The 17,849-nt window shown below is 36.9% G+C and overlaps 1 protein-coding gene across 11 annotated transcripts in view; it reads right to left on the minus strand.

The window, feature by feature from the left end:
- Positions 1-17,849, minus strand: part of Rabgap1l (RAB GTPase activating protein 1 like) — a 592,157-nt gene that overhangs the window by 253,112 nt on the left and 321,196 nt on the right. For all 11 annotated transcript variants that reach the window (XM_048810001.1, XM_048810002.1, XM_048810004.1 and 8 more), the window contains one exon: positions 10,285-10,398. In XM_048810001.1, coding sequence (XP_048665958.1) covers positions 10,285-10,398 — 114 coding nt within the window. The remainder of the gene's footprint in view (positions 1-10,284; positions 10,399-17,849) is intronic.

Raw genomic sequence — 17,849 nt, forward strand, 5'->3', positions numbered from 1 at the left:
CAAATCTCTCTGGGTACTCTGAAGAGCATTACAAATCACTCATTCTCCTTTCAAGACTCCAGTTTCACTGCCCTGACCTTTGCATTGTTACGGTCTCAGAAGAAAATCTATATCTTAAAAATCATGTCCTATCTTCTCAGTTAAGCTCCAACTCTCAGAAAGTCTATCCTTTTAATATACATATTAAAGAGGACAAACAATGCCCACAAAAATCATCCCTCTAATAAGACTATAGTAATACTAACAAACATAACACACAACTATGAAGTCTTATAAGCAGAGGCCGAGCATGAAGTACATACAAATACACACACACACACACACAAAGCCATATGTGAAGTTTTCAATTTCAAGGCACTAAGATTTCTTAATATGTTTGACCACATGTTTATAAGCAAAACTGTCCTTGGCAATGAAGCAAAACTAGAAAATTCTTCTAATATGGAGAATGCAAAATGATGTATGGGGGGAAATGAATTAAAATTCTTACGCTAAGAGATTCAGATGTATCAGTATGCAAATCTGGTAACTTCTCTATCCTACTATAGACAAGAGGAAAATTGCTAATTTTTCTCTCCTTTAAAAAATGTGAAAGTATTAACTAACACCTTGTCTACTGAAAAGTCTGAGATGAACATTGTGAAAAATTGATTACTCATATTTCCTGACTAGAGCCAAATGATATCTTACAGAAGGGAAATTTGGGGAGAACTGGCCTGCAAGGATGCTAAGAGTAATTATGTACAGACTTGAGTGACCTCCCTGTAGCTGCATATGAAAGTCTCTGGTAAATATTGCAGGTTTTAGTTAGGACCCTGGGAGGGCTTCACTCTCTGAACTAACTGCAAAGGATCATGAGAGAACTCTGTGGAGTGATACAGATGTTTGGTATTCTGATTGTGGTATATTTAAATTGTGATGGCATAGATGTACACATTAAGTCGATAATTATCAAACTGTGTAAAATGGGTACAATTCATTATATGTAAATTATGTTTTAATTACATTGATTTTTAAAAGCTGGTAGCCCCAGGAGTTCACAGGATTCCTCAGCAGTCCACGTTTAGGTCCACCTCAGAAAGCTGTCACAATTCAAAGAAACTCACTGGAAACTCAAGGCAAAGAGAGACGAGATATGCAGAGAATTAAAACCTGTTTGATTCTCCAAGGGCTTCCTGAATCCCTCAAGGTACTGTTCCTAATTAAATCCCTTTGGGTTCATTTTAGTCCAAGAAAATACCACTCCAAACTAAAGGGCCCTCATTCTGGAACCAACCAGGTTCCAAAGATGTTGAGTAGGAGGAATCCTACAGGCTGCTCCCAGTCAGCACACTAGGCTAGGTACACAGGAGTGAGTGGGCCATAATTTGTTCAGTAAGTACTGTCATTCAAAGTAGGGCTCACTCAGGAAGCCCAAGGAAGAGAACTGAATCACAAAGAGCCAGAGAGCTAAAAAATCAAATTAAAAATACCATGAGAGGTTCTGGGAAGATGGCAGAAGTGAGCTAGGCAGTAAGTCCCCATCTCCTCACAACACAGAAAGCAGGCAGTGAAGGAAAGGCAGCGCTGAGAGGTGTGTGACAAAATAAATGCTCTAAGACTCAACGTTACAAAGTCAGAGTCCAGAAAAGACTTCAAAATAGGTCAACAGAGTAGAATAAGCTCAGAGCCCCCTAACCCCAAACCCAAACCAGGGTCAGGGAGGCGGGGAGGGGCAACAGGAAGGGAAAGAAGGAGAGGGAGTGGAAAATCTCTTAAGCTCATTGCACATAAAAACATTTGGAAAAACAGACAAAATCTGAAGTGTGACAGTAATAGTAGGGTCCTTAAAACAGAGTCTACAGCTTAAAATCAAATCGTGAGCACAGTGAGCCAGGGGTCTGCAGCCATCTCATGGAGCCCTCAGCTGACCAGTCACCCCTTAAATCAACCTTGTATCTTCCCACACACAGCAGCAAATTAAACCAGAGGGAAGTCTCTGAACTGGGACCTATCAAAAATCTGGCCATAAAAAACTTCTAGAAGAACCATCACCAGTCAATGAGTCAACCATCACTGAAATGCCCTTTTCCTTCTCCTCACCATGAACAAGAGGAGAGGGCTGATGGGGACCTGTGCCAGGAAATGCCCCTAGCCCTGCTCAGCATGACCTAGGCACAGCATCCATTTGCTTGACTCAGACAGAGACAGCAATGGAGCAGCTTTCGCCCCAACAGAGAAAAGCAGATTCATCAGGTCCCAAATACTGACAATGAGGGAGGCATCATGAGAAGCCTAGGGATGGCCCTGGTCAGTACCAAAGGGAAACTACCTGAATATCTAGTAACACAGAGACCTGGTTCCTGGATAGTGGCAGCTGCAGACAGAAGGCTGCTAAGATAAGTTCCCTAAATATCCCAGGAAACTTAAGCTGAAGACATCTGCAAAGACAGCCAGAAGGAGATCAACTGTAGTGGGAAATTAACAGAGCCAAGGCAACAGGAAGGGGCTGCTGCTTCCAGCCTCAACTGGTGCCCAGCCTGACCCATGATAACACCTGATGTACGACAGGGGATTGTTCGGATACTTGTGGGTCTTGCATCAGACACAGTAAATAGAGGGGATCAATGCCTGCCACTCACAACCTGCAGCAGTGGAAACTAGGGTCCAGGTGAACCATCTGAACCCTTCACTACAGTCCCCCAGAGGGTGGTGTCAGACCTGGTAACAGACACTTCACAGAAGAAGAAAAACAAATGGTCAACAAATATATTTTAAAATGTTCAACATCTCTAGCAATTAGAGAAATGCAAATAAAAACTACACTGAGAGTCCATCTCACTCCAGTCAGAATGGCAATTATCATGAATACAAGTAACAATAAATGTTGGCGAGGATGTGGGGAAAAGGCACACTCATACATTGCTGGTGGGACTGCAAATTGGTATAATCACTCTGGAAAGCAGTATGGAGATTCCTCAAAAAACCTGAAATGGAAGCACCATTTTACCCAGGTATCCCACTCCTTGGTGTATACCCAAAGGACTTAAAATCAGCAAACTATAGTAATGGGGCCACATCAATGTTTATAGCAGCTCAATTCACCATAGCTAAACTATGAAACCAACCTAGGTGCCCTTCAACAGATGAATGGATAAAGAAAATATGTTACACATACACAACAGAATATTACTAACCATAAAGAAGAATGAAATTATGGCATTTGACAGTAAATGAATGAAACTGAAGGCTATCATGCCAACTGAAATAAGTCAATCCCCAAAAAACAAAGGCCAAATGTTCTCTCTGATATGCACATGCTGATATACAATAGGGGGAAGAGGAGGGGGGGGGAGGTTCACCAGAGAAGGGGGGTTGCAGGGAGGTGGGAATAGAAAAGGCAATAGAATGAATTGGACATAATATTCCTATATTCATATATGAATACATTAAATACACAACCAGTGTAACTCCACATCATGTACAACCACAAAAATGGGAAGTTATACTCCATGTATATATGATGTATCAAAATGTATTCTACTGTCATATATAACTAAAAAGAACAAATAAAAATTTTAAAAAACATATGTTGAAGAAAAGATAGCCTTTTTAACAAATGGTGCCAGGAAAACTGGATATCTATATGTATTAGAATGAAATTTAGCCCTTATCTCTCACCCTGCACAAAAGTCAACTCAAAATAGACCAAAGACCTAGGAAATAGACCAGAAATCCTGCAACTGCTAGAAGAAAATGTAAGGCCCAACATCATGTCAGCACAGAAATCAATTTCCTTAACAAGACTTCCAAAGCACAAGTAAAATTAAAAAATCAATAAATGGAATGAAATCAAATCAAAAAGCTTCTTCACAGCAAAGATAATAATTAAGAGCATGGAGAGAGTGCCTAAAGAATGGGAAACAATATATGCTACCTGGGCTGTAAGGCTTTAATATCCAGGATATACAAAGATTTTTAAAAATTTAACATCAAAAAATCAAATAACCCAATCAACAAATGGGTAAAAGGCCAAAAACAGACACTTCTCAAAAGAAGAGAAATAATCAGTCAACAAATGTATGCAAAAGTGTTCAACATCTCTTGCAATTAGAGAAATGAAAAATTAAAACTACATTGAGATTTCATTTTACTCCAGTCCGAATGGCAATTATAAAGAATACAAATAACAATAAATAGAGATGCCTCATAAAACTAGGAATGGAACCACCATATGACCAAGCTATCCCACTCTTCAATATATATCCAAGAGATATAAAATCAGCATACCCCAGTGACACAGCCACATCAATGTTCACCCAGCACAATTCACAATAGTCAAGCTATGCAGCCATCCTAGGTGCCCTTCAACAGATGAGTGGATAAAGAAAATGTGACACACACACACACACACACACACACGCAATGAAGTATTACTCAGCCATTAAGAAGAATGAAATTATGGCATTTATGGGTAAATGGATGGAACTAGAGACTATCATGCTAAGTGAAATAAGTAAATCCCAAAAAAACCAAAGGCCAAATGTTCCCTCTGATATGTGGATGCTAACACACAATAAGGGAGGAGGGGGGAAGAATAGAAGTTCATTGGATTAGACAAAGAGGGATGAAGGGAAGGGAGGGGGGTATGGATAGGAAAGACAGTAGAATGAATTGGATATAACTTTCCTATGTTCATTTATGAACATTCAGCCAGTGAAACCCCACATCATGTACAACCACAAGAATGGATCCTAACCAGAATAAGTTGTACTCCATATATGTATAATATGTCAAAATACACTCTGCTGTCATGTATATATAAAAAGAATTTTTTAAAAAATCAGTGACATTTTGCATTTTTCAAAATCATACAGCAGTTTCATCACTATTAGTATCACAATAATACATGAAATGCTCCAATTTTTATAATAAATCCAATGTTGTTTTGACAAAAATATTTGATAAAAAGAGGTTAAGTTTATTTTGTCTTCTCAAAAATCATTATACTCTCAAATTATTAACCCACATGAACATATTGATCTCTCTGTAATATATTAAATCTCTCCCATTAAATCTATAGCAGTATCCTCTTTTTGAGAAAGCAGTTGCCTTAATCAGAAAATTAGAAAAAGCATTATGCACAATTTAAACTACACATCTGAAGTTACTTCAAACTATATTGTTATAAATAATATTTTAGCTGATGACTCTGACTGTTTATAAGTTTTATGAAGAGATGTACATCTAGGGCTGGGGTTGTGGCTCAGTGGAGGAGCGCCTGCCTGCCTTGCACGTGTGGGGCACTGGGTTCCATCCTCAGCACCACATAAAAATGAATAAACAAAATAAAGATATTGTGTCCATGTATAACTAAAAAAGTATTTTTAAAAAAAGAGATGTACATCTAGAAGTAAATCAGTAAATGAACACCACTGATGTGACAGTCTAAAACACAGTAACAGAAAACCAAGCAATAATTTTCAAGATCTTTGTAAGCTTTGGTATTGAGACAGAGCAAATAACCAACGCAGGATTTAGCTGTTAGGTTCTGCATTTATCTGTTAATATTTTATAAGAAAAAATCCAAACAACATTTGGAATAATAGTAAATTGGAACTTGAATAGTCTCATGAGGCCCATGTCCTTACCAGGAGTGATCTACCTTCTTCCCCTTGCCCCCTACTTCTACTCTACTGATCCCCCCGTTTTCATAAGAGCCGCCTTTTCATTAAGTTTTTCTGTCTACTATGCACATATGAGAGAAAACATTAAACCCTTCAAAATCAGTAAATCCTTTAAAATCAGAAGCAAGAAAAGGATGTCTACTATCATTGCTTCATTTTAACACTGATCTGGAGGTTTTGATCAGTGTAATAAGACAGGAAAAAAAATAATTCTTGGTAAAGAAAAAGCAAAACTGTTCTTATTTACAGATCATTTACCAAAGTGGCTGATATATATGATCAAGGTATCATTAATGTTTATTCAGTTCTGTGCATCATAACTTTCTGAATCTTGTTTTATTTAGCATGATGTTCTTTTTTCATTGCCACCCACTCACCAGCAAATGACATATTTTCAGATCTGTCTGGTGGAAGAATCAAACACAATTGTTTCCAGATGCCCAGTCATTTAACCTGTACCAACTTGTCTCCCAACCCAAAACACATTTTTTATATCATATTTAAATTAGAAAAGTGCTAACGATACTTGGGATAATAGTATATTCTGCCCCCTCTCAAGGACACTCTATTATGGGCCAGGCTATATGGGCAATGACCAAACAGACTCCATTTTACTCTGAGACTCCATATCATGTAAGAAATGCTTCTCCCATGGGAAAGCCCCATGACTGTACCCATTAATAGTTATGCAGCATAGCATCTTGGCAACACAAAACAATAATTCTTATACAATGTAAAACTGTTCTCTTAGGTTTCCATTTTTCCTGGGCAATGTACCTTGTCAGAGATTGATTATCTAGATGTTAGCAACCATTCTCTAACTTGTACTGAAGTAGGGTCATTTTGACCCACTTCCCTTCTGCTTGCTTGCTGCTGTGCCAACCTGGAAAATCCAGTGGGATATACCAATGTACCACTGCACTGTCTTGCTCACTGCCCAGTCCAGCTTCTGTACCTGCTTGCTTGCAGCTAAGTCAACCGGGATATGGTTTTTGCCTTAAACTATCCTAAAATGCTCAGGCTCAGGGCTGTTCCTTGCAGACACAGTTATGGGTCCTGCAGGGGGCAGTCACTGGCCAGCCAGCTAAATAAAAACTCTTCAATTTGGACAAAACTGGGACTTGTTGTGTTTTCTGTGGGACCTGCTCCACAACAACTTTTAAAAAATACAATATTGACCTAACTAAATGGGAAAAAGAGTGAGGGAAGAAGCAAGGACCAAATTGGTTTTTTTTTAAAAATATTTTATTTTGGTTGTAGTTGGACACAATACCATCATTTTATTTTTATGTGGTGCTGAGGATCGAACCCAGGGCCTCGCACATGCTAGATGAGCGCTCTACAGCCCATCAAATTGTTTTCATTTTCAGAAAACTCTCATTTGCAGCCTCCTATGAATTTCATTTTACTATTATACTTTCAGCTCAACTTTCCTCATATAAATTTATGACAAAAGAAGCTTTGGACCATTTTGATTTCCTCCTACTCTGAAAAAGATATTAAGAGGTGAAACTGGAATTGACAGGACCAGTAAAACAAGGATAGTAAATTTTTAACAGTCTCCCTCTAATCTGACATTCCAGATCATTTCTCATTTCACCAGAGCCACACAAAACTTTTCAATTACAAAGTCAGACTGTCATATCCTTGAAACCAAGGTTGGTTTCTAAACTTACTGCAATTGAAATTCTCCTTCAAATATCTGCTCAATTTAAAAGTACGGCACATTGCATCATTATACAAGCTCTCTTCAGGAAGAATTATCAGAATGAGGAGACACATGTGAAAGGATTCCCACAGATGGAAGACTCTGTTTTGTTTAGTTTTGTTTTACAAGATGTCTATAATTGTTTTGCTGATGTGAATAAAACACGCCATTCTTCATGGTAAATCCTTTAAAATCAGAAGCAAGACAAGGATGTCTATTATCATTGCTTCATTTTAACACTGATCCGGAGGTTGTGATCAGTGTAATAAAACAGGGAAAAAATAAGTCTTGGTAAAGAAAAAGTAAAACTGTTCTTATTTATAGATCATTTACCAAAGTGGCTGATATATATGATCAAGGTATCATTAATGTTTATTCAGTTCTGTGCATCATAACTAGAAAAAAAAACCCAAAGGCAAATTGCTGAGTATGATATATAATGCTGGATAACATTCTGTGACCAAAAATAATAAGAGCAGGTAGATTATACTCAGAGTTAAGGTCACATACAAGCAGTTTTTAGGGATTGGGGATGAGAGTTGTAACCATGCAAAAAAACTATGGCTCAAACTGGACTCAAAAAACAAAGTAGATGTAGAAGCTTGAGAAAAATATTTAGTCCTAAGTTACTAAGAAATATGCAATCATATTTGTGAGGTATCACTACCTCCTAACATTTCCTGACATGAGTACCAAACTGCCAAATAAGGGTATATCAAGAGGAGAAGGAATTGTGTTAATCACAAACCAACTGGTCCATACCATAGGTTAGTTTCTCAAATATTTGCTGATATATACATTTCTGCTCACCTCCATCATCAAAGACTGTTATAAAATTATTTTATGTATATGTATAAAAATTTCTATATGCTATCTTATATATGATTTTACCTGTTTTCTACATATTCACAAAATTCAATGTGATTTAAGTTATTTGTCAATAAATATCTTTGATCTACATTTTTATACTTTTATCTATATAATGCACTAATGACTATTTCTGAATAAACTTAAAGTTGGATTATTGTCTGCTATACCAGAAAAAAGCATATCAAATATTTAATAGTGCCATCATTTAACTTTTAAATTTATGTTTGGTAATGTTTCAGATACTTCCCTAATATAAAGGAGCAAATACTAATTTTACTACAATGGAGAAAAATAAGAAGTCAGAGCTTGCAAGAACATGGAACCATCTATTTTAGTTATATGAAGAAAGTAATAACAATCAGAGAAAAACTGAGGAGAAAAAAACACTGATTGGCTGAAAATACACTAAATGCTAGGGGGAAAATGTTGCTCCATATGCTATAAGCTAGATCCTTCTAAATAAACTCAGAAACTATAGAAAATTTTTCCCATCTTCTTATACAAACCAGAAGCTGGTTAGCTTGTAGAATTTCAAAAATATTCAAAAAATTTTTAATAATTAAATTTACCTTTTATAAGTCTATAATGACTATATTATACACAGTGCAATAATTTTGGTATCTTTTTTCAATTTGATGATGCATAACTTTTCTTTTCTCTCTCTCTTTTTTTTTTTTTTAGTTGTAGATGGACACAATACCTTCATTTTTAATTTATTTTTACATGGTGCTGAGGATCGAACCCAGCATGCAAGGCGAGCATGCCACCAATGAGCTACAGTCCCACCCCCAATGTATCACTTTTCAAAGATTGTTATTCCCTCAGATTTTAAGTTATTTGTGTATTTCTGGCTCTAAATGATACATCTATATAAAAATAATATATTTTTTTTTGTAGTGCCAGGAATCAAACCCAGGGTCTTATGCATACTAGACAAGCACTCCGCCACTGAGCTACACCCCCGGTACCCCCCCTAAAATATATTTCTGATCAGTGTATATTTATATTATTCCAAAATATTGAAATAAAAAAATGAGAAAGAAAGAAAAAAGACGGAGGAGTGGGAAGAGGGCAAAACCACCAACATGCAAGCAGATTTTAATGAAACATGTGCCATTTGCAAAATTAAACAACTGTACTTGGTTGGCATATGTAGGCGAGTGCTTTTATGAGTGCTATTTAAAAAAAAAAAACAGTAAATATAAAACGAACAGATTTGTGAAAACACTTCAGACTACCTACTGGCAAGTATTCACTATTCATTAAAAAGGCTAAATTTGCTACTCAGGTAATGATTATCTAACTTACAAATTAGCCTCAGTGTTTGCTTTTTCCCCAAATTATTATCTGAGTTTTATGTAGCTCACTATTATTAACAATCTCTCTTAGAATGACAAGTAAGAACAAGATGAGTATATCCACTACACTTCCCTCTGCATTTCTGATGTAACCTGGAGCAATTAATCACTTGTTAGCTATTCTCCACTGACAGACAGGGTCTTTGTAACTAAGCAGTTCACTGGAAAGCAGGAAGCAGTGTTTTTCCAGGCCTACTAATAATGAGGGAGAGGAAAGATTTCAAAATGAAACGTATAAACAAAAGGATGTATAATGTGACTTAGCACAGAGTATATCAACAGAATCAGAGAACCTGCCAGGATTCAACAACAGGCCCCACATTGATTCTCACTCTTGCCTTCCTGTCAAAAGTTCAGACAATCACCACATTATCTAGTCAGAAGGGTAGAGTCCTCTGGGACTCTTCAGAGCCTTCACAGCGCAGCCTGAGAGGATATCCTGTTCCTGTCTGTTAGCAGTAGAGCCATGCTGCAGCTCTGCCGTGCCTCCTTAGGAACACATGGAAGAAAAGTCCCCTTTGAGAAGGGCGCTGGATCGAGGATCCCGGAGTACACAGCAGAAAATATGGTACTATGCAAATAAGGCACAAAAATAGGGGAAAACTTAAAAGGTTTAATTAAAATAGGCTCCTAAAACAGCCCTGTACAACATTCTAGAAAAAAACAGAGGGGAGAGCCCTACCTTGCAGATCTTGTAAAGCGATTCCTGACCATCTCCTCCTGTGTCCTTGAAGTAATCATGAGCAGGAAAAGTACGATGAATATCTCGAGTAATAACACTCTCCTGGGCTGAGTCCTAAGAGGGGAAAAACCCACATTTGGTTATTAACATAAAATTTATTTTCAATTATGAAAACACCATAAACACAGGGTAAAAAACTTTAAAAGGCACAAAATCACTGCACCCCAAAATCCACCCTTTTACCTGAGACCTGCAATCCTATCCCCCAGAGTTAAGAGCTAACAGGGCTTTTTTGTAAAGTCTTTTCACCCACCAATCTGTAAGTGTATGGGTGTGTGCATGTGTGTTTATATGGGGGACAAAGAGAGGAGAAATATCCTACTTTATTTATTAATCTATTAATGACCATTTTTGCATTTATATTTACATAAAAATAATACCATAAGGAACATTTTATACATGTGTCTTACAGGATGTTCAAGGGTAGATTCCTAGAGGTGGCACTGTTAGGTCATGGGTATATGTACTTTCAGTTTTGATAGATATTGTCCTTCTAGAATTGTCAGACCAAAATATACTCCTCAAAAAGCAAGTATTATGTCTCTTCCCATGAACCCAATATCACATATTTTCTAATTTTTAATCTTTGACAATCTAATAAAGGAAAATTCAAATCACAGTCATTTAAAAATTAAAAATACTATCAACTCCCTCCCCACATACACAAGGTTAATTATCCAACTCATCCATCCCACAAAAAAAAAAAAAAAGCCAAGAAGCTACTATAGTAAGATGCCATATGCTTTATACATAAACCTAGAGATAGTTTTAGGCAAATTTGGAAACCAAAAGCTCAAAATTGAGTAAAATTCTAAGCCTTATTAAAAATGATTAATTATCCACTTGATTTTCTTTTTATTCCTGGAAATGTTTGTTGTATCTACATTTAAATGCCAGGATAATAGGATGGGACTACTCTGAGTAATCCTGATGATGAAAAATACTCTGTGCAATCCAAAGAAGCATCAAAGACTACTGATTGCAAATTAAAAGTATTGTCCAGTGTTTTGCTTCTATAACAATTTGAACAAATCCCCCTTTTCAGTCTCAAATCAAGAAAGGAAAAAAAAAAAACATTTAAAATATGAGTCACTCTGGTGAATGATGCTTCCCTTCCTCCTTCAGCTGAATACACAGGGAGGGGCAGCTGATTAGCTCTCAGGGAAGCTGCTGCCTGCTCTTGCTGCCTTTTTCATCTTAGCTGCTACTTCATGCTGGGTGGTAATTAGATCTTATATCATATAGAGAAACAAAGGAGGCAAACAGAAGAGATCCAAGTTTGCTAGCAAACAATAGCAAACAAGGAACATACAATAAATCAGTCCAGAGGAAATTCTGATGGCATTCAGGAATGGAAGGCTAAGGCTGAATAAAAATGGAACTTTTAAAAAAGATAAGCTATGCCACAGCATAAGAAAAGGATAGATTCATGGAAAACTTCTGTTTGTCAAGATAAATGCAACTGCTAGTGATAAAGAAAATTTAGGGGTCTAGAAGAGGGTAAGTCTAAAGGCAACACATAGAAAATATATTAGAGGAGTAGGAGTATAGTCTGTGGTAGAGCCTGTGATTAGCATGCATAAGGCCCTGGGTTCAAACACCAGCACTGCAAAAAAAAGGGGAGGGTGTGGAGATAGAAATAGAAGACAAGAAAGAAGGGAGAGTGGGAAGGAGGACAGAGAGAGAAGAAAAAGGGAAGGAGAGAAAGAAAAAAAAACATACTCTCTGAAATGTTTATTTTATCCCTCCTCGAGTCTGAATATGAAAATCTGGTAGCCAGACAGTCCAAAGTTTTCATTCTTCAGTTCACCCTGCCCCAATAGGCTTCTTTCCCTATAATAAAATCTTGACCAACAAAGTGTTACTACTATCACTGGTAAACTATTTTAGGGGCAAACATGTATTCAGTGGCTCACAGAATAACTCCTTGTACTCTGCAGGATATTAAGAGGGAAAAATATTGGACTTATATTACCTAGAAACTACTTAACTGCTTACATGTGTAACACTGTACTTTTTTTTTTTTTTTTTTTTTTTGAGAGAGAGAGAGAGAGAGAGAGAGAGAGAGATTTATTTATTTTTTAGTTTTTGGCGGACACAACATCTTTCTTTGTATGTGGTGCTGAGGATCAAACCCAGGCCGCAAGCATGCCAGGCGAGCGTGCTACCGCTTGAGCCACATCCCCAGCTCCTAACATTGTACTTTTTAAAAATGGTATCAACAGACTGATTCAGAGGAAGGGAAACTAAATAAAAATGTCTAAAAAGTAAATTTGCACAATACCAAGTAAGTTTTTCTATGCATACCTGATCTTTCTTGTTTAAGAAATAAAGAGCAAATCAAAGGAAAATAAAATCACCAACATTTCCTAAGTTTCCCCTTCCTGGGGTTACTTTTTGAAAGTTCCTCCAAGATATGGCCTCGAATGGCCTGCTCTATGGCTGATTATAAATAATTACTAAATGACAAGTAATGATTGTACATATTTATGAAGTTTGGCATGCTTTGTTTGCATATGGTTTAGGTACACATGTTGGAAGCTTGATCCTCAGTGTAATGATGTTCTGAGGTGGTGAACCCTTTAAGAGATGGGGTCTAGTGTGGGATGACTATGTTACCAGGGAGTGTTTACCAGAAGGAATTAGTGTAGCTCTTGTGAGTCCCTGGTTAGTTTCTGCAAGGGGTTGCTATAAAAGAGCAATATGGCTTCTCTCTATGCTCTGCCTTCCTGCCTTGCCATGAAATCACTCTCATTTGCACACACACCCACCAGTCTAATACCATCCATTGTGAGGCCCTGGCCAGAGCCAAGCAGAACTACAAGCTACATAAACTTATGTTCTTTATAAATTACTGAGCCTTGGGTATTTTGTTACAGCAACAGAAAAGTAGTATGATATTTCAATCCTTGACAACAATATGGAAATGACTGGATAAGGTTAATTAACATATCTATCACTTCACACATTTATCATTTCTCTTGTGTTAGAAAACTTCAAAATATTCTCTACTAGGTCATTTGAAATACATAATTTATTGTTGTCAACCATAATTATCCTAAGGTGCTACAGAACAGTAGAAGTTGTTCTTATTGTCCAATTTCTCCATACCTATTAACCATCCTTTCTCAACCCACCATATACTTCCTGGCTTCTGGTGCCACTATGCTACCTTTGATATCTCTGACATCAACTTCATAGCTTCCAATGTCAGTGAGCACACATGGTATACGTGTTTGTATGCCTGCCTTATTTCACTTAATATCATGCCCCCAAGCTTATCCACATTGCCTCGTTCTCTTCATAGCAGGATAATATTCTGTTTTGTACGCATATCACATTATTTTTATCCATCCATTTGCTGATAGGCACCCAGGTTGCTATTGAGAACAGTAAAAATTGCAAAAAAACACAAGAGTGCAGGTTATCTGTTAAACATATGGACTTCCTTTCCTTTAAATGTAAACCCAGGAGTGGAATTGCTGAATCACATCATAGTTCTAGTTTTTTGAGAGATACTGTTTTTGGTAATGGCTACACTAATTTACTTTATCACTTACAATGTATGAGAGTTCCCTTCTGTAGGATGACTTTTGCATGCTTTCTACACATGTGTAATTCTATATTTTTCTTTCTATACATTGCTTTTACTGGAATAATTTCAGGAACTTCACTTTAACAGTGTATATTTCAGGAATTCACAGCTAATCTTCCAAATTCACTCACCCATTCATTCAGCAAATACTTGATTCAAGGAGTCACCAAAATCTAACAGACTCTGAAAGGAGGACAAAACACATTTTTCTCTTTAGTAGTGACTCCTTTCTTTTTAGACTTATTCTGATAATGGTGGCCAATTTGTACAAGAATTAAAATGAACATAGAGGAAAGACAGTGAGGTAAAAAATTTACCATTTAAATATCTGGAGTTAAAGACTTTCATGTGAAAACATCTCATTTTTATATGGCTAAAAGCCTTTCATATCACAACCAAAACGGAAAGTTCATTTTCCCGGAGGTTCCCGTAGAAGACTTCCCTGGATCCTGCCAACTCTCTTCACAGTGAGAGGAGGGAAAAAGTCGCTCCTTCAAGTGCCCCCACTGCACCAATATCCAGACCCACAACCTGACCCACAGCTGACTTCTCAGGGGACACCTCCTCCCATTCTGCTTCTCAGAGTCCAGCAGGGTCGTTCAGGGATTTGAGGCCAAACTCATTGATTCCATTTCTGCTTTCCTCATTCATATCTACAAGATCTCAGACAAGATATTTATTCTTTTAAAAAATATATTTTAGGTTCTTTTTTATGTTTTATTATTATTATTTTATATTATTTTGTCATTATTATGTTTATAAAGCCCTAATGAGCTTTACAGTCATACACAATATTGGGTTCATTTCCACAGGCTCCTACAGGCATGGACACTGGCTTCAGTTCATGACCTCCTCCTTGCCCTCCAGCTCTCCCTCCCCTCTCCTTCCTCTACTAGACTTCCTTTTGCTTGTCTATTAATTTGTATTTGATTGGCTCTTTATTTTATCCCTACTCTTCCCCTAACCTCCATCCTTTATTTGACTCCAGCTTCTGCATATGAGAGAAAAAATTTAACCTTTGAGATTCTGACTTTTACTAATTTCATTTAGCATGATATTCTCTATTTCCATCCATTCACCAGCAAATGCAACACTCTCCTTCTTTTTTATGGCTAAGTAGAACTCAATTGCATACACACACACACACACACACACACACACACATGCATGCCACAATTTCTTTATATATTCATTTATTGATAAGCATCTGGGTTGATTCCATAATATAGCTATTGTGAATTGTGCTGCTATAAACTCTGATGTGGCTGTGTTGGTGTTGTACACTAATTTTAGATCTTCTGAGAAAATGTCAAGGAGAGGAAGTTATTTACTCTTGCTAACCTTCAGTTTCCTTGTTTATAAAACAGGATATTATCAAATGCATAATTACATTTAGAATAAAATACTTGTTTAGCAAATTGCCTAGTATAAATGAGATACTCATTACTGATTGTTTTATTTTTGGTGAATTACATTTCAGACATTCTTCTATATTTATACACTCTAAATAATAAAATAAAGAACTGTTATGGCATTATATTTATGAAACCAATTCTTGTAGAATTTGTGGCATGATGGTATATTAAGACATACATATGCTGCTCTTAATTTCCTATCATGTGTGTTATGTGTTCTAAATTATCTTTGTTTCTATTCAATAGCTAGTAAAAGCAAATGTCAACAATTACTTGGATAAAGTACTAGTTTTATTAACTGATACACAATCTGGGATCAGCTTTGCATACAACCCACATGCTAGAGAAAGATGTACACAAATATACCCAGAAAGGGAGGGAAGGACAGGGTAAGGTAGAAGATAAAATTGCCAAAGCATTACCAATTTCGTCATTACTTTAGAATTTAGCTTCTAAAGTTCAGAGAATGACTGAACACATGGTTATGAACAGGATAAATGCCACTGTCACAACTATATACCTCCTTTCTGGACTATCGCCACCAAGAATGAAACTTGTATGCAATACCCTTGAGATCATGCTTTCTCCTGCCTTAGATTAGGCCATACATAAAAGCTGACTTTGGACCACAAAGTGGTGAAAAGTTTGCAACAAAGTCTGAAAAGTTGAGTTTTACTCCCCATACTTTATACCTCTATATCCTATCCTGGGAAACTAAATCCACTTTCCCAGGATTCTCTTTAATTTACAAACCATTAAGTCATACGACTCAAAAAAAGACAATTTTCAGTGGCTAAAATACATGTTACAAACACAGGATCTGATTCAGTTCACTGAAGAGCAGTTGGAAACTATCTCTAAAGAGGTATGATAAGGAGCTTCATTGACTTTTGACCATGGTAAAGTGGGTTCCACTTCAGGCCTGCTGTCAAGAATACTATGAGCTATTCTTCCAGTACAACACATCTGCCCTGATGGATTTGTAATTATCTGAATTCCTACCAGAAGAGAATCATCACTGACTAGCTTGTTGTTAAAAAAAGAAATGAATGCAACATTCAAGTGTCAACAAGCATTAGGAAGACAGGTTTGGAAGACCACATACTATTATTTTTTATGAAGCAATTTCTGGGCTGTCAAGAACTAGAAGGGCATTTTAGTGAGGACGACTATTTTCACATGTGACCTTGACAGCAGCTGCAGCAGTGTAAGAGTAATATGCTGACAAATAAACTCATCTGTAGCTGGGTTTGCCATATTTTAAAAACTGTAACAGCATATTTTCTTATTAATTCCTATTATCAAACCCAAAGTATAAACTGTACTTTCACTTTACATCTACCACAAAATCAATGCAGTTTTTTATAAGTTCCATGCCAATCAGTTAGTGCCATTGAAAATGCCAATACAGAGCATCCCTACCACAATCAGTTGGCAGATAAATGATTCAGAGCTAAAGAAAATTTGACCTTCGAATGTGCTTTCTGTTACTCCCCAGGGACTCCCCTGCAGTTCTGCTTTGGGTGGTTAAACATCACAGCCTGGTCTGCTTACATGTCCCTGAAGGCAGATGGGTTTGCAGTGGTGGGTCTCATTTATTCCCCTTGATGTTTGCCAAAAATGCAAAAATCCAGAGATGAAAGGAGAAAATATTAAAGTATATTCTAGTTTCAAGTGTGATACTACAATTATGAGGTAGAAACAGTAACAAAACCAGGCTGGGTCATTGTCAGTCTTCATTACTTGCATATGGGGATGGGTACTAACAGAAGTGAGGGATACGGAAGCAAAGAAACACCCTCAGCTGGGTTGCATCAGGAGTGCGCTGCTTTCCAGGCACTGCATGCGGCTGCTAAGTGCCTCCGAGCCAAAGTCTGATATAAAGGTTAAAAATATATATATAGTCTGCCTTCAAATAAAAAGAAATCTCTTGAGGGAAAGTGGCAGCAAAGAGAACTAAAGGGGAACAATGGGAAGAAGAGAAAGTGTCTATAGACCAGTCAGGATTCATGATGCCCATTCTGCTCCTGAAAGAAGCCCTGGAGTGATATCACAGCATGCAACAACACATTTTTTAACTTTTCCAAAAAGCTTTGAGGAATGCCTGTGATTTAAAAAAAAAAAAAAGTTTGATAAACCTATTCTAACCTAACCATTATTTTCGAATTTTATTAATTCTGATCTTGTGTACACTCAGTAATTATTTTTACAAGTTAAACTTTTAGAAAATATTCTACCTCTTGAGCCTTCCATCACTTTAAAATCTTTTCTTTGGGCTGGGGATGTGGCTCAAGCGGTAGTGCGCTCGCCTGGCATGCGTGCGGCCCGGGTTCGATCCTCAGCACCACATACCAACAAAGATGTTGTGTCTGCCGAAAACTAATAAATAAATATTAAAATTAAAAAAATAAATAAATAAAATTAAAAAAAAAAAAAATCTTTTCTTTGAAACTCTTAAAGCTGTTACTTCTTCTTTTTTTTTTTTTTTTTTTTTT

This window comes from Marmota marmota, unplaced genomic scaffold (genome assembly GCF_001458135.2).
Source record: "Marmota marmota marmota unplaced genomic scaffold, marMar, whole genome shotgun sequence".
Classification (NCBI taxonomy): domain Eukaryota; kingdom Metazoa; phylum Chordata; class Mammalia; order Rodentia; family Sciuridae; genus Marmota; species Marmota marmota.